General features: G+C 33.5%; 1 protein-coding gene across 1 annotated transcript in view; it reads right to left on the bottom strand.

Moving 5' to 3' along the window:
- Nucleotides 1–389: 389 nt before the first annotated feature.
- Nucleotides 390–22,362, bottom strand: part of LOC127702010 (tyrosinase-like protein 1) — a 29,152-nt gene continuing 7,179 nt past the window's right edge. The window contains exons 3-6 of the mRNA XM_052205988.1: nucleotides 2,336–3,157; nucleotides 2,046–2,152; nucleotides 1,665–1,904; nucleotides 390–394 (exon numbers count right to left, since the gene is read on the bottom strand). Coding sequence (XP_052061948.1) covers nucleotides 390–394; nucleotides 1,665–1,904; nucleotides 2,046–2,152; nucleotides 2,336–3,157 — 1,174 coding nt within the window. The remainder of the gene's footprint in view (nucleotides 395–1,664; nucleotides 1,905–2,045; nucleotides 2,153–2,335; nucleotides 3,158–22,362) is intronic.

Below are 22,362 nucleotides of genomic sequence, written 5' to 3' on the forward strand. Positions count from 1 at the left end.
AATTGTTTTCACGATCCGATACAGGTTTTAATGCTTGACCACCGTTACTTATTCTTTCACGATAATTTTCCCCGATATACCGAATGACAACCGAGCGGAATTTTTTTTTAGACTTTGAAAACAATGCACATATTTTATGGTTTATTTGGCATTTTTCATTATATGTGTTCCTGTTTCCTTATATTTGTCTATTATCCTACGGTGTTACTTTTTTCCGTTTCCATAAAGTTTACGTATATTTCCGAAATTTGCCGAGTGACGATGAATTGCCATGTGATAACGTTACGAACAGGTATGCGATATCAATCGGAAGCAGTTAATAAATTTTTCATATCAGCCCGCTATGCACATTCGGAAAATATAGAATTTACGTAAATTTAATGCGATTATCATACTGTAAAGAATATAAGTTATTTCCTCTAAGTATATGATAAAAGCTTATAAACTAAATTAGGGAAACATTATAATGATAAGAAGAACTGATCATAACAATAAATCTCCAAAATCAAGGTTTAATAACATGGAGAGCCAATTTTAATATCAGTGAAAGTCTATACCGATAGGTTTAATGTCAAAGATGGCCACATGAATTACTGTAAAAGATTTTGACCACTTACAAAATCCTAAAAGTTATTTACTATAGGACCGCAGTAAATGTTTGATAGTTAGTTTATCAAGGTCATCTGCAAATATTTCAAACAAATTCGGGACAAAAATTCCGAGTTATTTACGAATTTAACCATCAGAATTTGTTGTACACATGATGTATGTATTTTTTTTTTTGTAAAGTGCATACGTTTACAAAGTTATATTTTATGTAAGATGGGGATACCATGATTGACTCTTTCTTTTATGTTTCCATATGTATCATAAGCAATTTCATATATTACTCTAAAATCGCGTCCTGTCATACTGGCATCACGTACTGAGTTGACTTGCAAACTATGTTATTGTTTATAAAATCATTTAAAAAAATAAAATAAAAACAACTGCAAATAAAATCAAGTGAGAGGACATTTGCCACATCTCTGGAGTAGCAACTCTTAAATACTTTTTGTTTATTTAACATTTAACAGCCTGTATTACTTCATATCAATATTTTAGGTGTATTATATGAATGTTATGTAAAATACTGTATGTTGTAAAGATTATATTTGTTATATGTGTAAGCCCCCCCCCTGGGGACCTAATTTGGAAAATAAAATATCTTATCTTATCTTATCTTATCTTATCTTATCTTATCTTATCTTATCTTTTCTTATCTTATAAGTAGTTTACGGAATGTGCATGTATGTACTATATAAGCAATCTAAATATGCATGAAGTATTTTTTTTAGAATAGAAGAAACCATCAAACAAAAAGGCAAACTAGAATACAATATTTGACCGTAAGAAAATATGAAGCATATAAATACTAGTAGATGTCAATTATATGATTTAGGATATAAGAACAAAGGCATCATACACGGACTAAAATATGGAAATTTTATTTTAGACATGGTACCATGTCGAAGATGTTTCGGGATTGCAAAGAAACATAACAGGAATATTTCGGTCATTAATTCCTCGCAATGTTGATTCCCATAAAGTCCACAAATCCCTCATTGCTTCATGATAAGTTCTTCCGTACATAAGCGGAAACCGTGTATCAGCCATTATTGAGCCTGCGCATGACTCATAGACAGGAGGCCGCGAACCAAGTACTAGACACTTCGCCTTACAAACTCGTCCACATGTATCATACGCTGTAATTAATGCTTCAACGTTGGATTCGTTTGAAGGCCTTTTTATTCCGATGTAAGTAAATGAAGACGATACTGGCTGAAAAGGGTCGATTTTTGCATAATCTTTATATCGACCGGAGTAATTTATCCCATCCGACTCCACAAAAACTCTGCCGGGACCTGATGTAAGGTGTGAACATCTATCATATACTGCAGGATTTGACTTGTTTGGAAGTTTTTTCAGACTTTTATAGACAGTAGAATTCGACATTTTTGTATCATGGTCAATATGCAGGTCAAAACTTTTAATGGGATCTATACTGACTCCCGGTGAATGCATGTAAACAACTTTAACTGGCATAAAAACCCATTGGTTTATATCACTCTTTCCATTTATAATAAATGAATTTTGATAAGGTATTTCCTTTCTATTTTGACCGACAAAAGTATTAAAAGAATGAAAAGTTTTTTGGTTTGTTTTTACGGAATTAAACTGTTTCTTTTTTATTTCATCAACAACGCTTCTCTTACCCCTAATTAGTGAGGGATCCGCTGGGGCCACAGGGAGGGACCCACCCCTTGTTCTTCCGTCTCGGAAGGGAGATACAAACTTTGGTCCTGTTGCTAGCGGTCCAGTCTGCGCAACAGCATTTTGAGCTCTTTGAGGCGTGTCTGCCTCCACTGCGTCCGGTGCTGATACAACTTGTGCAGTAAATCCTGAGGCAGCAGCTGCCCCGGCCTGACTTCTTGCTGCTGGAGCTTGCATTCTCATTTGGGGTGGTGCAGCTCGAGATACACAAATTCCTCGGTCCGTATTACAAACAAGATCAGGACTGCCCGCGCATCGTGGACATGATGGTGCAGGTTGATATGATCTCAATCGAGCATATCTTCCTGAAAATCCTTCAGAAGTCCTTACCCTGGGAGCATAGGGAAATTCTCCAAAGTCCATGAAGCTGAATGGTTCATGCCCTGCAACATTTGTCGGTGGATAATCTGATTCTGCATTTGGGATACGACTCCTAAATTGCTCCCATATATAATCTATAAAAGCATGATGGCAAAAAAATATAGGGTCATATGCTGCCGATGCTAACGATGCTAGTGTTCCGTCGACCCATACATGTGGACCGTTGTGGTGACCTTCTAGGCTGTATTGCACAGTACCGGCTGTGCTTGGTTCAGTAATTTCGGCATGGCGCGTTCTACTGAGAACAGACGCAATAGCCTGTTTTGAAATAAGCGTACCATCACTTCCGATGTTGCGCAAAATTGGTCTTCCCGGTAAATTTGCAAACGGGCCATTAGTAATAAAACCGAAACCATTTCCAAAATACCTGGCTGTGAACAAAATTGTGTTCACCGGGTCATCCATTTCAAAGTCCAGAGACGAATCCCAGTAAGGAATAGTTGTTCCAAGGGCCTGTTCTAATCTGAAAGATAAACACAAATGTTTTTTAATATTAATCAGAGGAGAGAATTAGACAAAAGATGCGTCACATTTTTTTCACATGCTATCTCTGTTGTCTTTCGATACCATATTTTTATTTTCAACTTCTACTCATCCAACCAGGTTTTATAAATATCATTTTAACTAAATAATGTATGCCATCTAACGGATTGTATATGCATGATAAAGTTATTAATAAATGTTATGAATGGTCATTGATTATTGTTTGCCGGACTTCTCTACTACTGTAGAACAGTTTTTCCAAGAGCATGTTCAAGTCTGAAGATAAACACAAATTTGTAACAAATATGACATGCTCATTCAGAACGAGAAATATAGCCGAGAAATTCGAATGTGATTTTAGTGACTTTATTTTGACAACAAGTATATCATGTTCTCATTTAACTTATAATATTTTCAACATAATCAAGAACCAAAAATATAAAGCAAAATACAAATTTAATGTGGGAACACTAATGTTTCGAATTATACTTGTTAATACATATAACGGGTAACTGTAATCACCAAAAAATATAGATTATCACAACAGATCATATCAACCCAAATCACCGAATTCTCCGGTAAAAAAAAAACCAGACGCACAAACAAGGGCAAACAACAACAAACAAGTCGTCACTTGGTTACGGTTACACCAGTTCTACGTGGGCACAAACCTCTACCTTTGCCTTTCTAGACCTATGTCTCTTAACTTAAAAGCAATAGCTATCAACAGGATGACCGCTCTCTTAACCAAGGGAATAAAAAAGACGCATACTTTGGAAATCAGGATTAAAATGTGCAAACCTCTTCGGGAAGCGAACTAAGGTAGCTACAGCTGTTGGTTGGATACTATCACCCAAGAAACAAATGAAAGAAGGTGTGGATGGGGGTTTACAGAATAGAGAATGATTGGCAAAAAATATAAAGAATAGAGAAAAATGGACTCCAAAAAAATAAGAATAGAGAATAATGAGGTGCTAAAATATAAAGAATAGAAAATAATGGGCATAAGGTATAAATAATAGAGAAAAATGGCCTAATAAATTAAAGAATACAGGAATGAATAACCCCCATCCAGGCCCTCATAAAATCGGAAACAGCACTCCTTTCAGGTTTCATGAAGTCTAATAAAATTTAATTGAAATTGACAGTCTTTGTTTAAGCCCAAAAAGTAGTTAAAATAACATAATCTTACATTAAGAGATATATTCTGTGCCAGCCGAAGAAGTTTGGGCCTTGATGGGCTGCACCTAGGGTTCTCCCTGAATGAATACCAGCTATAACGTCGTAGTTGTTGGTGTCTTGTCTAACGCTCTGAAAATATATAACTCAAAATAAAATGAAGCGAATTAAATCTATTTTTTTTGAGAGTTTTGCTAAATTCAAAACAACCAGAACAAATGCAAAGAGTCTAATTATTATATTTACAAATTGTGTTTCTTCAGTTGTATGCTAATTTTATTTCGGCGGACATAAATATACGTAAAAACGAGATTCTAATTTTACTTCGAATTCTAGTATACTTACGAACGAGTTTTTAAGCCTCCGAACGGCTAATGCATATTGACGCCAGTTGTACTGATAAGGTGCTGCTCTCACTTCTCTCCTGACAGGTCCGCCGAATATCTGTCGCTTTTGTCTTAGCTGATCGCCCAATTCTGCTTCCCTCACCACTTTCCTTAACAAAGATGTGATATAATTCCTTACATTCGGATCTGTAATATTTGTAGACCATGTAGCAGTTGTCTCAACAAAGTTTGCTATACAGAAACTTTGAATAGTTCTAGCTGGAATTGTTGACGTATTGTCCGACTTCTGATCTAAACAATCGTACAAATTTTTTGGTAAAGGTATTTGTGTCACGAGTCCATTACTAAAGTGTAATGTGATCAAAGTATGTATCAACAGAAATATTGGTAGAATGCCCTGGAAAAAAAATCACCAATAAATGGTCATTACATTTAGCTGCACTCGATTCTGTCATTACCAAAATATACTTACTACAAAAAATATTTTACGCCAGTAAAAAAATCAATGCTTAACGTAACCCCTGTCTTTCCTTTTGAGGGTAGTTACTTCTCTGGCCCTTAGCTGAATCTATGCATGAACTTTAAATTTATTTAGTAAAATAGATATTAAAATAATGTTTAAAAATGCTAATCAGACGCAAACTTATAATTGCTTTTGAATTAGGCACATATCATGGTGAGCATTTAATTGTTTACCTACCATGGTCTCCATCTCGCCAATGTCCCGACGATAGCAGAACACATTCTTAAGTCAATATATAATGCTTAAATGATAAATGATTTACATATTGTTTACTTTCATGAAGATATAGTAGAAAAAGCATTTACACGAAAAATACCGCAGTTAATATACAACTTATGTTCATACAAAGAATTATCTTGTTCGTACATAAAAACATAAACATCTTTAATTTGCTGAATTTTTTACAAGGAGATGGAACTTTGATGGTTGCGACACAAGTGACTGATTTTTATATTGTACGAAAAGTAAAAAATAGTTATTCAAAGGAAAGCTGTTAACTGTCAACGACACGATCCGAACTTATTAACCTTTATTTCAAGTTTTTGATTTTAATTTGCAATATAATTCAATGTATTCTCTAAGTCAGTCATCAATCCGTATATCTTCTTATCTACAAAGGCAGCCGAGATGTTCCGATGGGTGGAATGAAATCTTTACAAAGTTGTGTTATTTGTATATATATAGTGTAAAAATATAGAAAGAATATAGAAATATTACTATACCGAAAAAAATAAATAAAGAATATTTCAAGAATAAAATAGATAATATCAATCAGTTAAATGTCCGACAAATTGAGTTAAAAAAATTAAGGTTTTCTAACCGACACCACGCATGCGTTTACCAATTGTCTTCCACTTGGTCTGTTGTATTCTAAGATAAAACAGGACGTTCATTCGTATTTTGCGGAGCCCCTTTGGTGCCAAAGATGAAATGTAAAACATTTGTGCGCGCGACTTTAAATTTTTTGTGCACAATTTTAAAAATTGCGCGCACAAGATTTAAAGTTGTGCTCTCAATCTTAAAAGTTGTGCGCAAAGGATTTTAAGTTGTGCGGCCAAGATTTAAAGTTGTGCGCAAAAGATTTTAAGTCGTGCACACAAATATTATAGATTTCCTCTTTGGCTCTAACGGGGCTAGAGATCCGTGGTATTTTAATTGGACTGGTAAGTTGCAAGAAAATTGGTTATCACACTATATTTGCCACATGTGTAGACAATGTTTAAATATCTATTTATTGTGATTTATATTGAACACCATAGTTGAACACTTTACTTTGTTTTGTGTAGTAGTAGTAATAGTAGTAGTATATAATTGTATAATTGACGGCGTTATCACCTTTTTTTACGCTTTGATATAGTTCGAAATATGAAATAATAAATATTTATGACGCATAACATGACTAAATTGAATTGAACATGTGAATGATGTACCTACAAGATAAGTGTCTGCATTTTTTTTTACTAATAGCTGATTTTTGTTCATTGTACAAAAATTACATTTGTCCTTTGAAAGGCGACATTATGTTGTTGACCCCGGAACACTAGCCTGAAACAATTCTACAGAACAACCAGAAAATGTGTATGTTTCTTTCTTCTTTTGCTGACTATATACATTAATTAAACGTTAAATAAAATTTGGATCAGTTTATCCTTTGATTCGTTTTTTTTTATCCATGGCATATGGGTCAGACGATTTTGGAAGCGACAGAATAAAAATATCCATGAGCTAGAGTTGTCTCCCATGAGGTTGGATGTGGGATATTTTGCTCGGAGAATTATCTTGTGTTTTTGAAGCTTTCCACCAGGAATTTTGTCAACATATTTGGTGAAAAAGAACAATCTTGTACAAACACAATATTTTCACCTACCACGATAAGAAATACAACTTTAAATTTAATAGATCGTCAACACAAAAATTGTCAATGTGTAAAGTAATGAGAAGTGAACTGTTTTAATCCACCCGTTAAACTGTCTATTCAAAATGAACTGTGACAAAAGTGTAAATAATGAACCAGACTTAATATACACTGAATTACAACCCTGTTCTCTACAATGCAGTCAAAATACGTATATACAAAATATACAAAATAACTTTGATACGGAAGTTACATCAAATAGCTCACAAGACATCGTCAGACAATTTCTTGGTTCTCAAAGCGATCATATTGCAAACCCGTTTAATTATACACTGTCTACCAATATGGCTGACCAAAACCCTGATCCAACGAACTTATTATTACAGAGCATTGAAGATCAATGTAATGGCCTACCCAAAGATACTTTTGTAACCCGATTGGTTCAATTTTGTGACAATGATGCAATAGCTCTAGAGCAACTACGATTACAGTATTTTGTCATGGCAAAGCAAAGACCGGACTTTCCGTTTGCATCCGAAATTTTGAAAAAACGCATGCAGCCAAAAACAAAGAAAGGCGAGCCATTGGTAAATAAGCTTGGTCGTGATTGTTTTTCCCTCCGTCTTGCAACTAAAGGCGAATTTTGCGATGATTTAAAAGAAGTTCTAAGTATTAAACAATCTATAAGGGACACTCCTTGTGTGGATGACTTTATCACATCTACCCCGCAACTGTTTGTAAATAGTTCCCTTCGGGACACTTTGGTACATGTAGAGATATCAATTATTGAGTTAAAGATTGCCCATGAGAATGATAAGTCTGCTTTACTGTGTAAAATTGAGAATTTATAAAAGAAAAACGTAAAACTTAATGTTGATTTCAAAAAGCAAAAGGAACGCATGAATAACATTCAAAATCAACTAAATTTAGCTAGAACTGCAAATAATAAACTAAATGATAGTTTAGCATGTGTTAAATCGGAACTTAAAGGTGTGTCACAAAAGCAAGTAGATTTAGCTAGCGAGAACTCGAAAACCACTGAAACAATGCGCTCAGCAAACAACAAAATAAAGGAAATCGAACTTGTTATTGAAAATAACATAACGGCTATTTCGAAATGCGAAACTAGAATCTCTAAAGTATCTGTTGTAGCAAATGAAACAAAACCCCGTTTAAATTCTGAAGCAGCACGCATCACAAACACAAGTGATATCCGCTCGACTGGAATTTGTAGTTTAAAGAGTAAGGTGCTTCTTTTAAGTGATCAAGTAAAGGACGTCAATACCGCTATAGAGGATTTTCAGACAAAAGTTAATTCATCTATGACATCCACTAGTGAATTACGAAGACGCGTTGTTAATGTCGAGAGGAACTTCCAAGCGAGTAAACGTGAAGTAATGACTTATGCAGCAGCCGCAGTTCAGACAGCAGATTAATCTGTATCTGTTGTACCATTAGATTCTCCGATTAGGTTCGAGACACCTCGCGTTTCAACAGCATGTCCGACATAACCTACACACGATCGAATTCGTGTATCTCAAGAGACAATACCTAAAACGGATAATTATCAAGTTAGTAACATGTCAACTTTACCCAAGAAAATCGTCGAATCAACAAACATTCAAGCAAATGATACAAACAGTATTTCGGTACATTTTCCGAGATCAGTATGTAACCCTAAAACCTCGGATTTTAAAGGTTTCACTCTCAAAAGTAGACGTGTTAGTCATTTTATATCGGCGGGATCGATAAATCTTGTAGTTCTGAAGATGCTATGCAATATTTTCTTTCCGAGCGGAATATACGAGTGACATTTTAAGATATTTCAATAGACCATCAAAACGTACTGTCGCCGCTCAACTCAATATTGTAGCAGATGATGAACATCTGATAACTCATCAAGTATTTTGGCCCCAAGGTATTTACATGAAACCATGGTTACCATGGGAACAATTTGCCAGTGAACATTCTATAAACCTTCCATAATGACTGTTGCTAGAGAAAACTTACTTTAATATGTTGGAATTGTAGAGGTGTTTTTTCGTGTATACCGTTCATAGCTGAATGTCTTAGGATGTATAATGTAAATGTATGCGCCTTGTCTGAACATTGGCTACGTACTTATGAGTTACATGTTCTTGATTCGATTGATAAGAATTATATCTCCATTGCAAAAGGGACTGATGAACGTAATCCTGAATTACTTACCTGCAAAGGACGCTCAGGAGTAGCATTTCTCATATCAAAAGACATTTATCTGTTTACATCTTGAGGTTAACAGTGACAGAACTATCGGTATTGAAGTAAATATACCAAACAGTGAAACATATTATGTGTTCTCTTACCTGCAGTAACTCAACGTACGAGTATTTCCGTGACGAAGTAGATTTGCTGTTCGAATTGTCGTCCGTCTAAGAAGAATTTGGTTCTGTGATTTTAATGGGGGACTTCAATTTGAAAATTGGCGGTCCGAGGTGTAAAATAAAAAACGACGAAAGAAGTAAACTTTGTAAAACTTTGATGTCAACTCACAATCTGTTTTCAGTAAATAATATACAAAATTGCAACACGTTAAAAAAGCTATGGTAATTGACAATCATGCATTCAGCACGTCCAATCATCACCCAATATTATGTACCTTAGAAACGGAAGCTCATCTTCAAAATCCACAAGAGACCAGTGACCCAACTGTATCTTGGGAACGCGCACGAAGTACAAACTGTATAGAGGATTACACTTTTGCAGTTTCAACAAATCTATGGACGGTAAAATTTCCAAATACAGCCTTACCCGATGTGATCGAATCATACTATTCTTGCATTGTCAGTACTTTAAAGAAAGTCGAAAAAGACACTTTACCATATAAAAAGTTCAATCGCCACTTGAAACTGTATTGTAATCTCAACCTTACAGTTTTACGAGACTCGATGCGTAGTATTCGGAATGAATGGATAAACAATTGTCACTGTCATGATGCAAACTGTGAGTTTTTTTTTTAAATTACAAGTCTGTATAAAGGGAATTTCGTACAGTTTTAAGAAAAGCATTTGATCAATATGAAAGTAATTTAGCAAAAATTATCGAAAGTAACCTTGATATTGATCAGAAAACGGTTTGGACGATCATAAATAATCGAAAAAAGAAATCAACTGCTTGTAGTGCGTTAGTGAAAGATGGTGTGACTTATACCGATCTTAAAAAGATCAATGATATCTGGCTGTCTCATTTTCAGTATGTATTTTCTCTGCCGACATATACCGACCCGAAGCGTGAAACCGAAATTGCAGAAAAACTGTCATCTACTAGTATTCGCAAACTTGTCAACCGGGATCAGAACAACATTACATTTAAATTATCAGATGTAAATGAAATTTGTTCAAAACTAAAGAACAACAAGGCTTGTGGCCACGACGGCTCATTTTATGAGCACATACGATATGGCGGTAAATTACTTATAAAACACTTACATCACCTTTTCAACTTGTGTATCAAATGTGCGTACATTCCGAACGACTGGAGAAAGAGTATGATAAAACTTCTTTATATAAAGGTGGTAACAAGCCAAAAATAGATACAAACTCATACAGAGGCATCTCGTTAGTATCACAAAGGTCTTCGAGAAGATGGTTGACTTGCTACTTACCTTATTGCGTACTGACTTTCCGAATGTCCAACAGGTAGCTTACCAAAAACTCCTGTCTAGCTTAAATGCTTCATTCAACCTTAATGAAGTAACTATTCATCACATAGAAATGAACGGAACAGTTATAATTATTTTATTGGACAGCACTAAAGCATTCGACACAGTACCTCCTGATGGATTACGTATTAAACTTTTTGAATATGATGCGACCGGAAAATTATGGCTACTATTAGATAACATGTACACAGATTTATCAAGTGCTATTCTATCTGGTGGAAAACTTTCGACATGGTTTAAACTGAACCGTGGTGTGCGTCAAGGCAGTGCTTTAACTGCCAAGTTATATCTGATCTTTCTTAACGATTTGATAAATGAACTTGAATCTAGCAACAAAGGAGCATTCTTATGACATTAATAGAAATTCTCCTGTTCAGGCTGATGACATTTCGCTTATTGCCACAAATCACGAGTCCGCCCATGAAATGGTATCAATATGTGAACAATACAGCGAATCATGGAGCTTCTCGGTTCACCCGCGAAAAGCAAACTTCTTCAATTCGGCAAAAAACTAATAGGACTAGATATATTCCTATACAACGAACTTATTGTACCAGTTAAAAGCACAACACTTGTTGGGATTTCACTGGACACTTCGATGAAAACCATGGATCGTACATTAAAAGCGTGTCGAACCTTAACAGCAACCACTCCGTACGTGATTCGCTCCGGTATTCATCCTGCTGTACTCAACCCTATAGTGTGTGCAAAGATTATTCGCCAAGTGTGCTCCCCGAAAGCTCTTTACGGATGCGAGATTTGGGGCAAGCTGTCTTAAACAGAAACACTTATGTTAGAACGAACGCATCACTATGTATGCAAGTTCATTCAAGGATTGCCTAGACGTACAAGAACTGCTATGTGCCTTTCTCTTATTGGTTTGTTTAACCTAGACAGTTTTATTAATGAACGTAAGTTACTGTTCTTCGGACGAATTTGTAATTTACCACAAACAGCAATTTCATTCCGTATTCTCGTACGTAGACTTTTCGAACTAAAGTATTATAATCAACAGAACATCAATTGTGCATAAGATTTTCCAAAGGACTGTGTAGATTTATTCTACAAATACCATTTATCGAACTATTTAACAAAGTTTATGACTAGCGGAACTTTTCCGTCTCAGCGTATATGGAAACGAATAGTTCACAGATCTATTTTTGAATATGAACTAAAGGAATGGCAGCAACGTATAAATATAGATAGTGACTTTAACATATTCAAGAAGATACATAAAATATTCCAGCCTCATCCTGCATGGATTTTCCATATTTGCGTAAACAGGCAAATTACATAGTTTCCCTGTGTTGTTTGGTCCACAATACGAACAGTGATATTATTTTATGTGATAAATGTGGTAAACTTTTCACCGACCCGTGTATTTGTTACATATGTTAGAGATAAATTTGTCCTGGTAAAATATGTCCGGGCGGACACGTATTACTAGTATAAAAAGTCCATGGTTACAGAATTTACTAGTATTTTTAGTCCGAAGTTAGTAATTTATGTCCCCAGACTAATTTTCTTAGGAATTCAAGTCCATGTCATTAATATTCCTATGTAAAAATGTCCATGTCCTCTTTTTTAAGGACAAATATTAATGAATCAAATCATTTACATTTAAACAATGTAAATTTAAATGTTATGTTTTAATATAGTTTAAGAGTTGTGTATTTATATTTTTAATAAAATGTATGTCCGCAGACTAAATCATGTCCATGTTATTAATATTCCTAGGTAAAAACGTCCATGCCCTTTAATTTAAAAGGTAAATATAAATGTTATGTTTTAATATTGTTTAAGAGTTGTGAATCAATTTTTTTAAATAAAATTGATGTCCCAAGACTTATTTTCCTAGCAAATCATGTCCATGTCATTAATATTCCTAGGTAAAAACGTCCATGTCCTTTATTTTAAAAGGAAAATTTTAATGAAACAAATTATATATATGTAAACAATGGAAATTCAATTTGTATGTTTTAATATTGTTAAAGAGTTGTGAATTAATATTTTAATAAAATTCATGTCCCCAGACTAATTTTCCTAGGAAATCATGTCCATGTCATTAATATTCCTAGGTAAAAACGTCCATGGCGTTTATTTTAAAAGGTAAATTTAAATGTTATGTTTAAATATTGTTTTAGAGTTGTGTATTAATATTTTAATAAAATTTATGTCCCCAGACAAATTTTCCTAGGACATCATGTCCATGTCATTAACATGCCTAGGTAATAACATCCATGTCCATTATTTTAAAAGGAAAATTTTAATGAAACAAATTATATACATGTAAACAATGGAAATTCAATTTGTATGTTTTAATATTGTTAAAGAGTTGTGAATTAATATTTTAATAAAATTCATGTCCCCAGACTAATTTTCCTAGGAAATCATGTCCATGTCATTAATATTCCTAGGTAAAAACGTCCATGTCCTTTATTTTAAAAGGAAAATTTTAATGAAACAAATTATATACATGTAAACAATGGAAATTCAATTTGTATGTTTTAATATTGTTAAAGAGTTGTGAATTAATATTTTAATAAAATTCATGTCCCCAGACTAATTTTCCTAGGAAATCATGTCCATGTCATTAATATTCCTAGGTAAAAACGTCCATGGCGTTTATTTTAAAAGGTAAATTTAAATGTTATGTTTAAATATTGTTTTAGAGTTGTGTATTAATATTTTAATAAAATTTATGTCCCCAGACAAATTTTCCTAGGACATCATGTCCATGTCATTAACATGCCTAGGTAATAACATCCATGTCCATTATTTTAATAGGAAAAAATAATGAAACTTTCCAAACTGAATCTTAACTATTTCAGACTATAGACGCCGAAGCGGAGGGGGCATTAAAATTTACCCTTGTCCGTCTGTCCGTACGTACGTACGTCCGTACGTCCCAAAATTGATTTCCGTTCTCTAACTTAAGTTTGCCTCAACCAAATGTTATCAAACTTATACACAATGCTTATTATCACAAAACACAGATCAACTTTGAATTTTCATGGCGTCACTTTAACTGTTCTAGAGTTATGTCCCTTTATAAATGGAAATATTGCAAAAAAAATCATTTCCGTTTTCTAACTTAAAGGGAAACTTCGCAAAAAAATGAAAAATTCATATTCTGTTCATTATGTATAAAAAAGCACAAATTCATAAATATTAAAGTTTTATTCTGCAAGTTAAGAGATCACCATCGATTTTAAATTTAGAGTATCAATTCTCCACATGCGGCCATTTTGACATCCTCCCCGAATATTGACCACGATATATCTATAAACCACAAAGGACCAAAACAAGCAGTAACCTAACGTAGCCGTAATTGAGTGTCGATATCTTGTCAAGCGTACAGTTGTTTTATCCGACAAGGAAAGCATAAACAGTTTCCCGGGTCACAAAAAAGATTATGATAGACATGGTTGTGCAACCTTTCCTAACTAACTTGATACGGAAAATGTAATTTTATATATATTATTTTTTAAATAACTAGTACTAATAGTATGGTCTGTCGTTTTGAAACTGTTTTGTTTACGAAGTATTTAAAACAAGAAATTGAAATTAGTTAAAAAGTCAAAGTTCAAAGTCATAAATAAGTGTTCCGTGTAAAATTGTTTTTGAAAATCTAGTTTGTTCATAATTGTTTTATGTAATAAACTTTTTAAAATAAATTCGGACCTTCCCTTATCTGATCACCAGAATGGCTAAAGGAATTGTTCCCAGAGGTATTGTGAGGTGACACGTACAGGTATTCAAGCGATTTCCTGTCGGGCTTTAAAACTGTTATTACACAATTACATAAAACAAGTTCGTGCATCACTTTTTTTCTGGGGGTATTGATCAGTGTACACGGCCGATAACATGTAACTTCCATTTTGAATCTATCAGGTGTAATATACAACTTTGTCTAGCGTATCCGATAGTGATATACTAGTCATTGCTAAACTCATACGCTTGTTTATAAATAACATTTTTGGTGTAAAGAATGATATTTATTAAAATTTAAATAATTAAAAAAAAAAAAAGATTTGATGAAATAAAAATCTATTAACACATTTTCCAAGGGTGAATTGGGGAAAATGTAAGTATATACTCGTTGTCAATAATTATGGACATTTTGAAACATACAAATATTGATTTAACAAAATGTGCGGCACTTGTCGATCATTGGTTTACACGCCTAGATGGAAGGTTTATAGGGAACTATGGACAGTCGCAATATAGAACTGATATCATACAAGTATATTGAATATACGAGAGAAACACCCAGAACCAATCTGATTTAGATACAGGTCGATATCTAACTTACTTTGGTTAATCGAAGCTATAGACATAGTAAAATCACAGATTTATATTTCAATAAGATTATTTCGAAAAGTTTAAGAAATTCGTCATCATCGCATGTTATATATATGCCACTGGACGTGCACTAATGATCCCCAAAAGCCTATTTGAAGAAATAAAGAAACTTCACTCCGGATAGACTGATGGTAGTTGTATTAATGTCTGGTCAGCTAGAGGGTTGATTAATTTATTTAGTTAGCTTGTAGGGGATTTAACCACTCTTAATATTGCACTTATGCATTAGATATTAAATGACAGTACCGGTAATATAAGAGAAAATATAAATACGAAAAGTCGCATATCTGATAGAAAAGGACTCACCATGAACTATAGGATTGTACGTACGATTGTCATTCTTAATCGCATAACGGACAGTCATTTAAATGCATGCATGTACGCTGTGATAAAAAGGGGTGTCGCAGTTGCAAAGTATTCATCATAAATCTATTTCAAGTTTATTATTTCCTTTTATTTTTATAAGTTAACGCAGAGACATGTATACACTAGATCTCTATTTAACGACAAGCAACTATATAAATATCTGAATCTGATGTGACTTACCGTTCATCTCTTTCTTTTTTCTCATTTTTTTTTTATTTTTGCAGGAATATACACATTGTAAGATATACTGTTCCTCGATTTGGGGGGAGGGGGGGGGGGGGGGGGGGGGTGGTGGTGGTCTGAGGTCATGTCTATCTATCTATGATTAACCTTGACATTTCCGGGTATAACAGAGCTACTTGTATATTACCTGAATGTGGTAAGGTGACGTCCCATGAGGTCTTACGTATGTATGTTCATATTTATAATGGTTTCTGATATAACAATTAGGTTTTATAATATTCACATTTCTGCATGTTCTGTATACCAAATTCGTATCTTTTTTTCAGACCGAATGAGGATGTGAATATTTTCCAGGATCAAATTAATTTCGGGATTTTTTTTATTTCTTTGTATTAAATCTCAGAAATTTACAGAATATACTGCTTGTCCGCTATAGGAGTTTTCTTGTCAGTTTAAACAGACGTATATATGTCTCTGGTTTAGAGTGGGTTTATGAATGAATGATAAGTCTTACAAAGGTACAAGATATCAAGCACATTGAAAATTGATTTCGCCGTTCTGTCTCCATTTAAAAAAGGAAAGTTGACGTTAGATTGATTCTGTTAATTTTTTTAAACATCGTTGGTCAAATAGCTTAAGAATTATATAAATACGTTGTGAGATTTATAATATTTTAATAAGGGCATTCCTGATTAGGTAAATGAAGATCGCTTTGGACGACAAAACTATATTTTCGTAACTGATAATTTTCTCTGCACATTTAAATATTCAAGGTTACCGATGATAATTTAAAATAGTACTGTTTTGATTTATACGCTCGTTTTCGTGGGCCATTTATAATATTTATATAATTATTTTATTGAAAGTGATTCAGAATTTCGATGTTACAACAAAATACTCACCTATTTATTTAAAAACTGAGCAAATGCAAAATGTTAAAAAAAAATATATAACGGCGATTAAGGTATTTTGCCACCATATTCCTCCCTTAATAATTAAAAAAAATCTGTCTCATACCTGCAACGGTGAACCCTTGAGGACAAACACCACTCTAGTGAAGATCAAAGGATTAAAATTACATAATGCTAATCTTTTAATTACCGTGAATTTAACCACGCCGTTACCAGGTGGTGTCAGCATAATACACATGCATTGTATTTACACAGTGCTAGACTGAAGCAAGGATTTGTATAGTAAGACAAATCCTCGACTGAAGTAATAGGGGAGAATACAAACGTGAATTCTATTATACTATCAGTTATATATGTTGTTCAACATATCCGTCGAAAAAAAAATCATAAAAAAATTCGATTGTATGATTTGCTTTTATTACTATAATCATATCAGAAATCCATAAAATATAAATCGTAAATTTTAATTTAAAAAAATGCACGGCTGATCACTTTTCTTTCTGAATTGTTAGTTGGTTAATAGCTACACCAAAAGTCGTTGATGCGCTTTAAATCGCGTTATTAGATGATTAACGAACAAGACTTTAAATGAGATTAATCCACTCCCGGCATGCAAAAAGACTTAAACTACGTCACATAAGTCAGGAAGTTTGAATAAATAGAATTAATAATTCCCAATTTTCTTCTTTATTAGTTTTCATATACAGATAAAACTTGGTGAATATGTTTTTAATGGTATTATGAACATAATAAGATGATAAGTAAAAAATCGCGAATTTTCCCTTTAAGTTTGCCTCATCCAAATGTTATGAAACTTATACACAATGCTTATTACTACAATACACAGATCAAGTTTGAATTTTGAATGCGTCACTTTTACTGTTCTAGTGTTATGCTCCTTTACAAATGGAAAAATTGCTAAATTTTTCATTTTTTTTCTAAAAATATCAATGATGTCATTGTTCAAGTAATTTTTTAAATTGGAGTTATCTTCCTTTGTCCATGATTATAGTTGAATCAAATTCAATCAATGCTTTATACAATGCAATGTTTAATTTTGCCTTCCACTGATAAAACACAGATCAAGTTGAATTTGGGTAGTGTCACTTTAACCATTATTGAGTTATGCCCCTTTATAAATAAAAAAAAATGCAAAATTTTGATTTTCCGTTGTGTAACTTACGTTTGCCCCAACCAAACATGAAACCTATACACAATTCTTATTACCACAAAACTAAGATCAAGTACAAATTTGGGTAGCGTCACTTTTATTGTTCTTGAGTTATGTCACTTTTATTGTTCTTGAGTTATGTCCCTTTATAATGTTGTATGCAAGCGGGGGCATCATCTGTGTCCATGGGGACACATTCTCCATTTATTTTTGATAGTCCAAAATAAAATGTATGTAAATTAAAAAATAAAAATCCAGAGCACATACTCTGTACATTGTAGAAAATTGAAGGAGAAACAAACTTTTGTTTATTTGTGCCTTCGAAAGGGATATTTGGTCCTCATTTTTGTCTTGCCTGCAGCGAAAGTCGTGGAAAGCGAGATATAGGGATTGCTTTTCCGATGACGATGACTTCATCGTCATGTTTGGGGTCAACAATTGTTATGTTTTCTGCTTAAGTTAGTCTGATAGGAACTATTTAATATGAAGTTGCATTACTATCAGTACATATCAGTTTGATAACTATATAGAGGCCCTGCCCCTAGGGCAAAGTTCAGTGACTTTGAATTAATTATTTTTTTTTTAATTTTCAATAATTTTTATAATATAATAAACATTACAAGAAAAAACAAGTCTAAGCACAATTTTTCCTTGGAAAATAAGTGCCATTCATATTTTACTAGATATGGACTTTCCTAAGAAATTTTGTCCCGGGACTTACATTCCTAGTAAAATAATGGTCATGGACTTGATTAACTAGGAAAAAAAGTCTGGCGCACAAATTTTACTACCGGACCAAATTTACTGTTATTCACGCAATTTCGTCGTGTGACTACCTATCTGACATTCGGGATGAATTTTGGTGCGAGTTACTATGTATAAACCCAATAACTTTTAGTGCTTTTCTTGGTTCCTTAGCTGAAGAAGATTTCGGTTATATTTTACTGTCATGCGAAACAGAATTCGAACTAGACTGTGAGCAGAAAAAAACTTTCAATTTTTATGCGTCACATACGTTTACAAATTTTGCAAAACATTTTCTCATTCCTAATTAACAATGTGAAATAAGGTTAAAGTAATTTCTCTCCCCCCCCTTTTTTTGTGTGTTCAAACTTTATTTATATTGTGTTATTCATTAATATTGTATTCGTATCACTATCTCTCCTAATGGAGGCTAATAAAGATATACTATATTTGCCACATGTGTAGACAATGTTTAAATATCTATTTATTGTGATTTGTATTGAACACCATAGTCGAACACTTTACTTTGTTTTGTGTAGTACTAGTAGTAATAGTAGTAGTATATAATTGTATAATTGACGGCGTTATCACCTTTTTTGATTTGAAATACTTCGAAATATGAAATAATAAATATTTATGACGCATAACATGACTAAATTGAATTGAACATGTTAATGATGTACATACAAGATAAGTGTCTGCATTTTTTTTACTAATAGCTGATTTTTGTTCATTGTAATACGGCGCTTACATTTGTCCTTTGAAAGGCGACATTATGTTGTTGACCCCGGAACACTAGCCTGAAACAAGTCTACAGAACAACCAGAAAATGTGTATGTTTCTTTCTTCTTTTGCTGACTATGTACATTAATTAAGCGTTAAATCCAATTTGGATCAGTTTATCCTTTGATTCGTAATTTTTATCCATGGCATATGGGTCAGACGATTTTGGAAGCGACAGAATAAAATTATCCATGTTTTGTATTGTGCATCGTCAAATATAACTCAATTTTATTTTACGAGTAAGCCATTTTACAACCGCGCCTTAAAGCGTTAAGATACAAAGGTTTTCCTAGCATTTTCAAACTTATTCCTGAATATATTTACACAATATATGTACCTTGCCGGAAAGTATATAATTTATTTGTATGCAAGCTTTAGAAACAAGACGAAAAGCGATGCTCGTCGAACTTGTTCTCTTGTTTCGTAGCGAGTACTAATACATTTCATATTTCCGACTATGTACATATATTATTTTTGTCCTGTAATTTACACCTGGAACTTTAAGGTATAGCTGTTCAAATCCAAATAGTTGTCACTGATTTTTCTAAGAAATCGACATAGTTTATACGCGGACCGAGAAGGGAACCCCAAAATGAACTGAATATTCACATTACCGTTTGTTCAACTTTATTTGTACATGTACATGTACATGTACAAATAAACCAAAACATTATTTTTGTATCTGTTGTTTATTCAATTGTTGGCTGATTGCAGGATAAACAATATTCTCCGTCAAAGGACAAGGTTCACTCTGCAAAATTTGGTCTTAAATTCAAAATTTATCATATAATACATTATAGATCATTCTCTAATTCTTTGGCAATTTATCACTTTCTTGACCCATTGTATAAAATAATTTAATAAACGTGTGATTGCCCATGATCTCAGAAGATGATTGGCTGAGTTGAAGAGTCATAACCTTTATCTGCTCACTGGATGAATCGAAACGTGCTAACAGGTGTTAAGAGAAATTGCCAACTTTGTGGAATGTGGAAGGCACTCGAACGGGATTTTCGTTTATCAAAAATGAAAATTTGTTGGGTAATCATTAAATAAACAGATTCTTACATAGTTACTCGTGGACTATCGTATTTATCCAATCTCGATAGTTAAGTTATCAATTGTAAAGTCCTCGCCGAGGCTCGGACTTTAAAATTCGATAATTTAAATATCTCGATTGGATAAATCCGATGATTCACTGGTACCAATGTAAGAATCTATACTTATAGGCTCCAAGGACAGCTCATTTTGGAGATCTTGTCAAAATTCTATGATTTTTTTGTGTGTGCATTTTCGGACCTAACATCTTTTGGAAAACCTTGGCAGCAACCTACAACCCTATGTAACAATAAGGGACCAACATTAATATTGAATCCCTAGACACACAAAAAAATATCGGGATATGATATCACGGCCATAGTATTCTATGCTAAAAACTGTTATCAATTGTGAAAAAGAATTAAGCTGAGATCACCCCTAGTTTTGTTTAAAAGGGGTTCGTGTCGTTCTTCGTGCTTTTTTATTTTTCAATGACTGTGTTGTTTTATACAGGAACAGTCTTGTCTACCCTTTGTCGTGATAACACGGGTTTCAATTCAATTTTCAATATTTCACATTCGGTTAAGTTTCAGGGTTAGAAAAAATTACATGATCGGTATTTAACGAATTTGGTGATGTCTTACGGTTAGATAAGAGTCAATTACCAATTATAATATTTATATAATGTGTGATGCATACATGTAATCACGTGATATATATATATAGCTTATCAACGTATTTTATAGGAATAACACGATCTGCTAAACCTTCCGGGGTACCTGAGATCACGCCCGGTTTTCGTTCGGGTTCGTGATGCTCAGCCTTTAGTTTACTATGATGTGTTTTGTATACTGTTGTATGTCTTTTTGGTCGTTTTTCCTTTTTTTCCATGACGTTGTCAGTGATATAAATTTTCTATAGTACAGGTACTGCTTTTGATGATTCTGCGAAAGATCCGTTTACTTTTGTTTGCAAACACCACTCAAATCGTCCCACTCCTTCTGTAATTAATATGTATACTAGTAGTAACAAGAGAGTTACGTGGTAGACACTTTATATCCAGTCTTTTATTGCACACTGCATATACATCTCTTGTGTTTTTATATTGGTTGGTTGTTGTATCAATGGCATAAACACCACTGGTCCTTTTATTTGTTTTCATAGTGCAAATGTTTGTCTACTAAGTAACTATGGGAAATGTCTAGCGAGAAACATGTTTAAAATCGTGGTAGGTGGATAAATTTGGCGCAGGTTATTCTTGTCTTCTTTTTCTCTGTTTTGCTGGAATCTGTATAAACTTCTTAATAAAAAATGTCTTTTATGAAGTAAACATGATCTATCAAACACTATGTGGTTATATAAAATCAACAAAGGACGTCATTCCGCCATTAACGAACGTTCCAGGACAAGATCATATACCGGAAGATTATTTATATTATAAGTAAATTGTGCTTGCATCAGTAACCTTAAGTATTTTCTATAAGGTATAAGTTATTATTGTTATGCGTGTACCTGTAATTTTTATTTCTGTTATGCTGATTTGATGGATATAGTGTTTTTTTCTGAACATTATTCTATGTACCTTATTCCATTGGGAAGACTAAAAGGAGGATAACTAAGATTTCAAAAGCTCTTTCAATTGATTGATTGATTTATTGGTGTTTAACGCCACTTTCAACACTATTGTACTATTTCGTGGCGGTCAGTTTTTCTTGGTGGAGAAAGTCGGAGTGCCTGGAGGGAACCACCGACCATCGGTAGGAAAACTAACAATCTTAGCCAATTAAGATTGGAGTCGAGCGCACTTGCCACGTGCTAGTTCAGACCCACTTTATAAAATAAGAAGATGTGGCAATGAGACCACAACCCACCTTCAACAATGAGCAAAATCCATATACTAGTAGTTTGTAAGGTATAAAATGACTATGGCAAAATTGAAAACTAGGTGAAAACAAACTGCCCAATTTATGACAAAACAATGAACGAAAAAACAAATACATGTGCATGGCAGACAGCAACC

The sequence above is a fragment of the Mytilus californianus genome, unplaced genomic scaffold (genome assembly GCF_021869535.1).
Source record: "Mytilus californianus isolate M0D057914Y unplaced genomic scaffold, xbMytCali1.0.p SCAF_5, whole genome shotgun sequence".
In the NCBI taxonomy this organism is placed as follows: domain Eukaryota; kingdom Metazoa; phylum Mollusca; class Bivalvia; order Mytilida; family Mytilidae; genus Mytilus; species Mytilus californianus.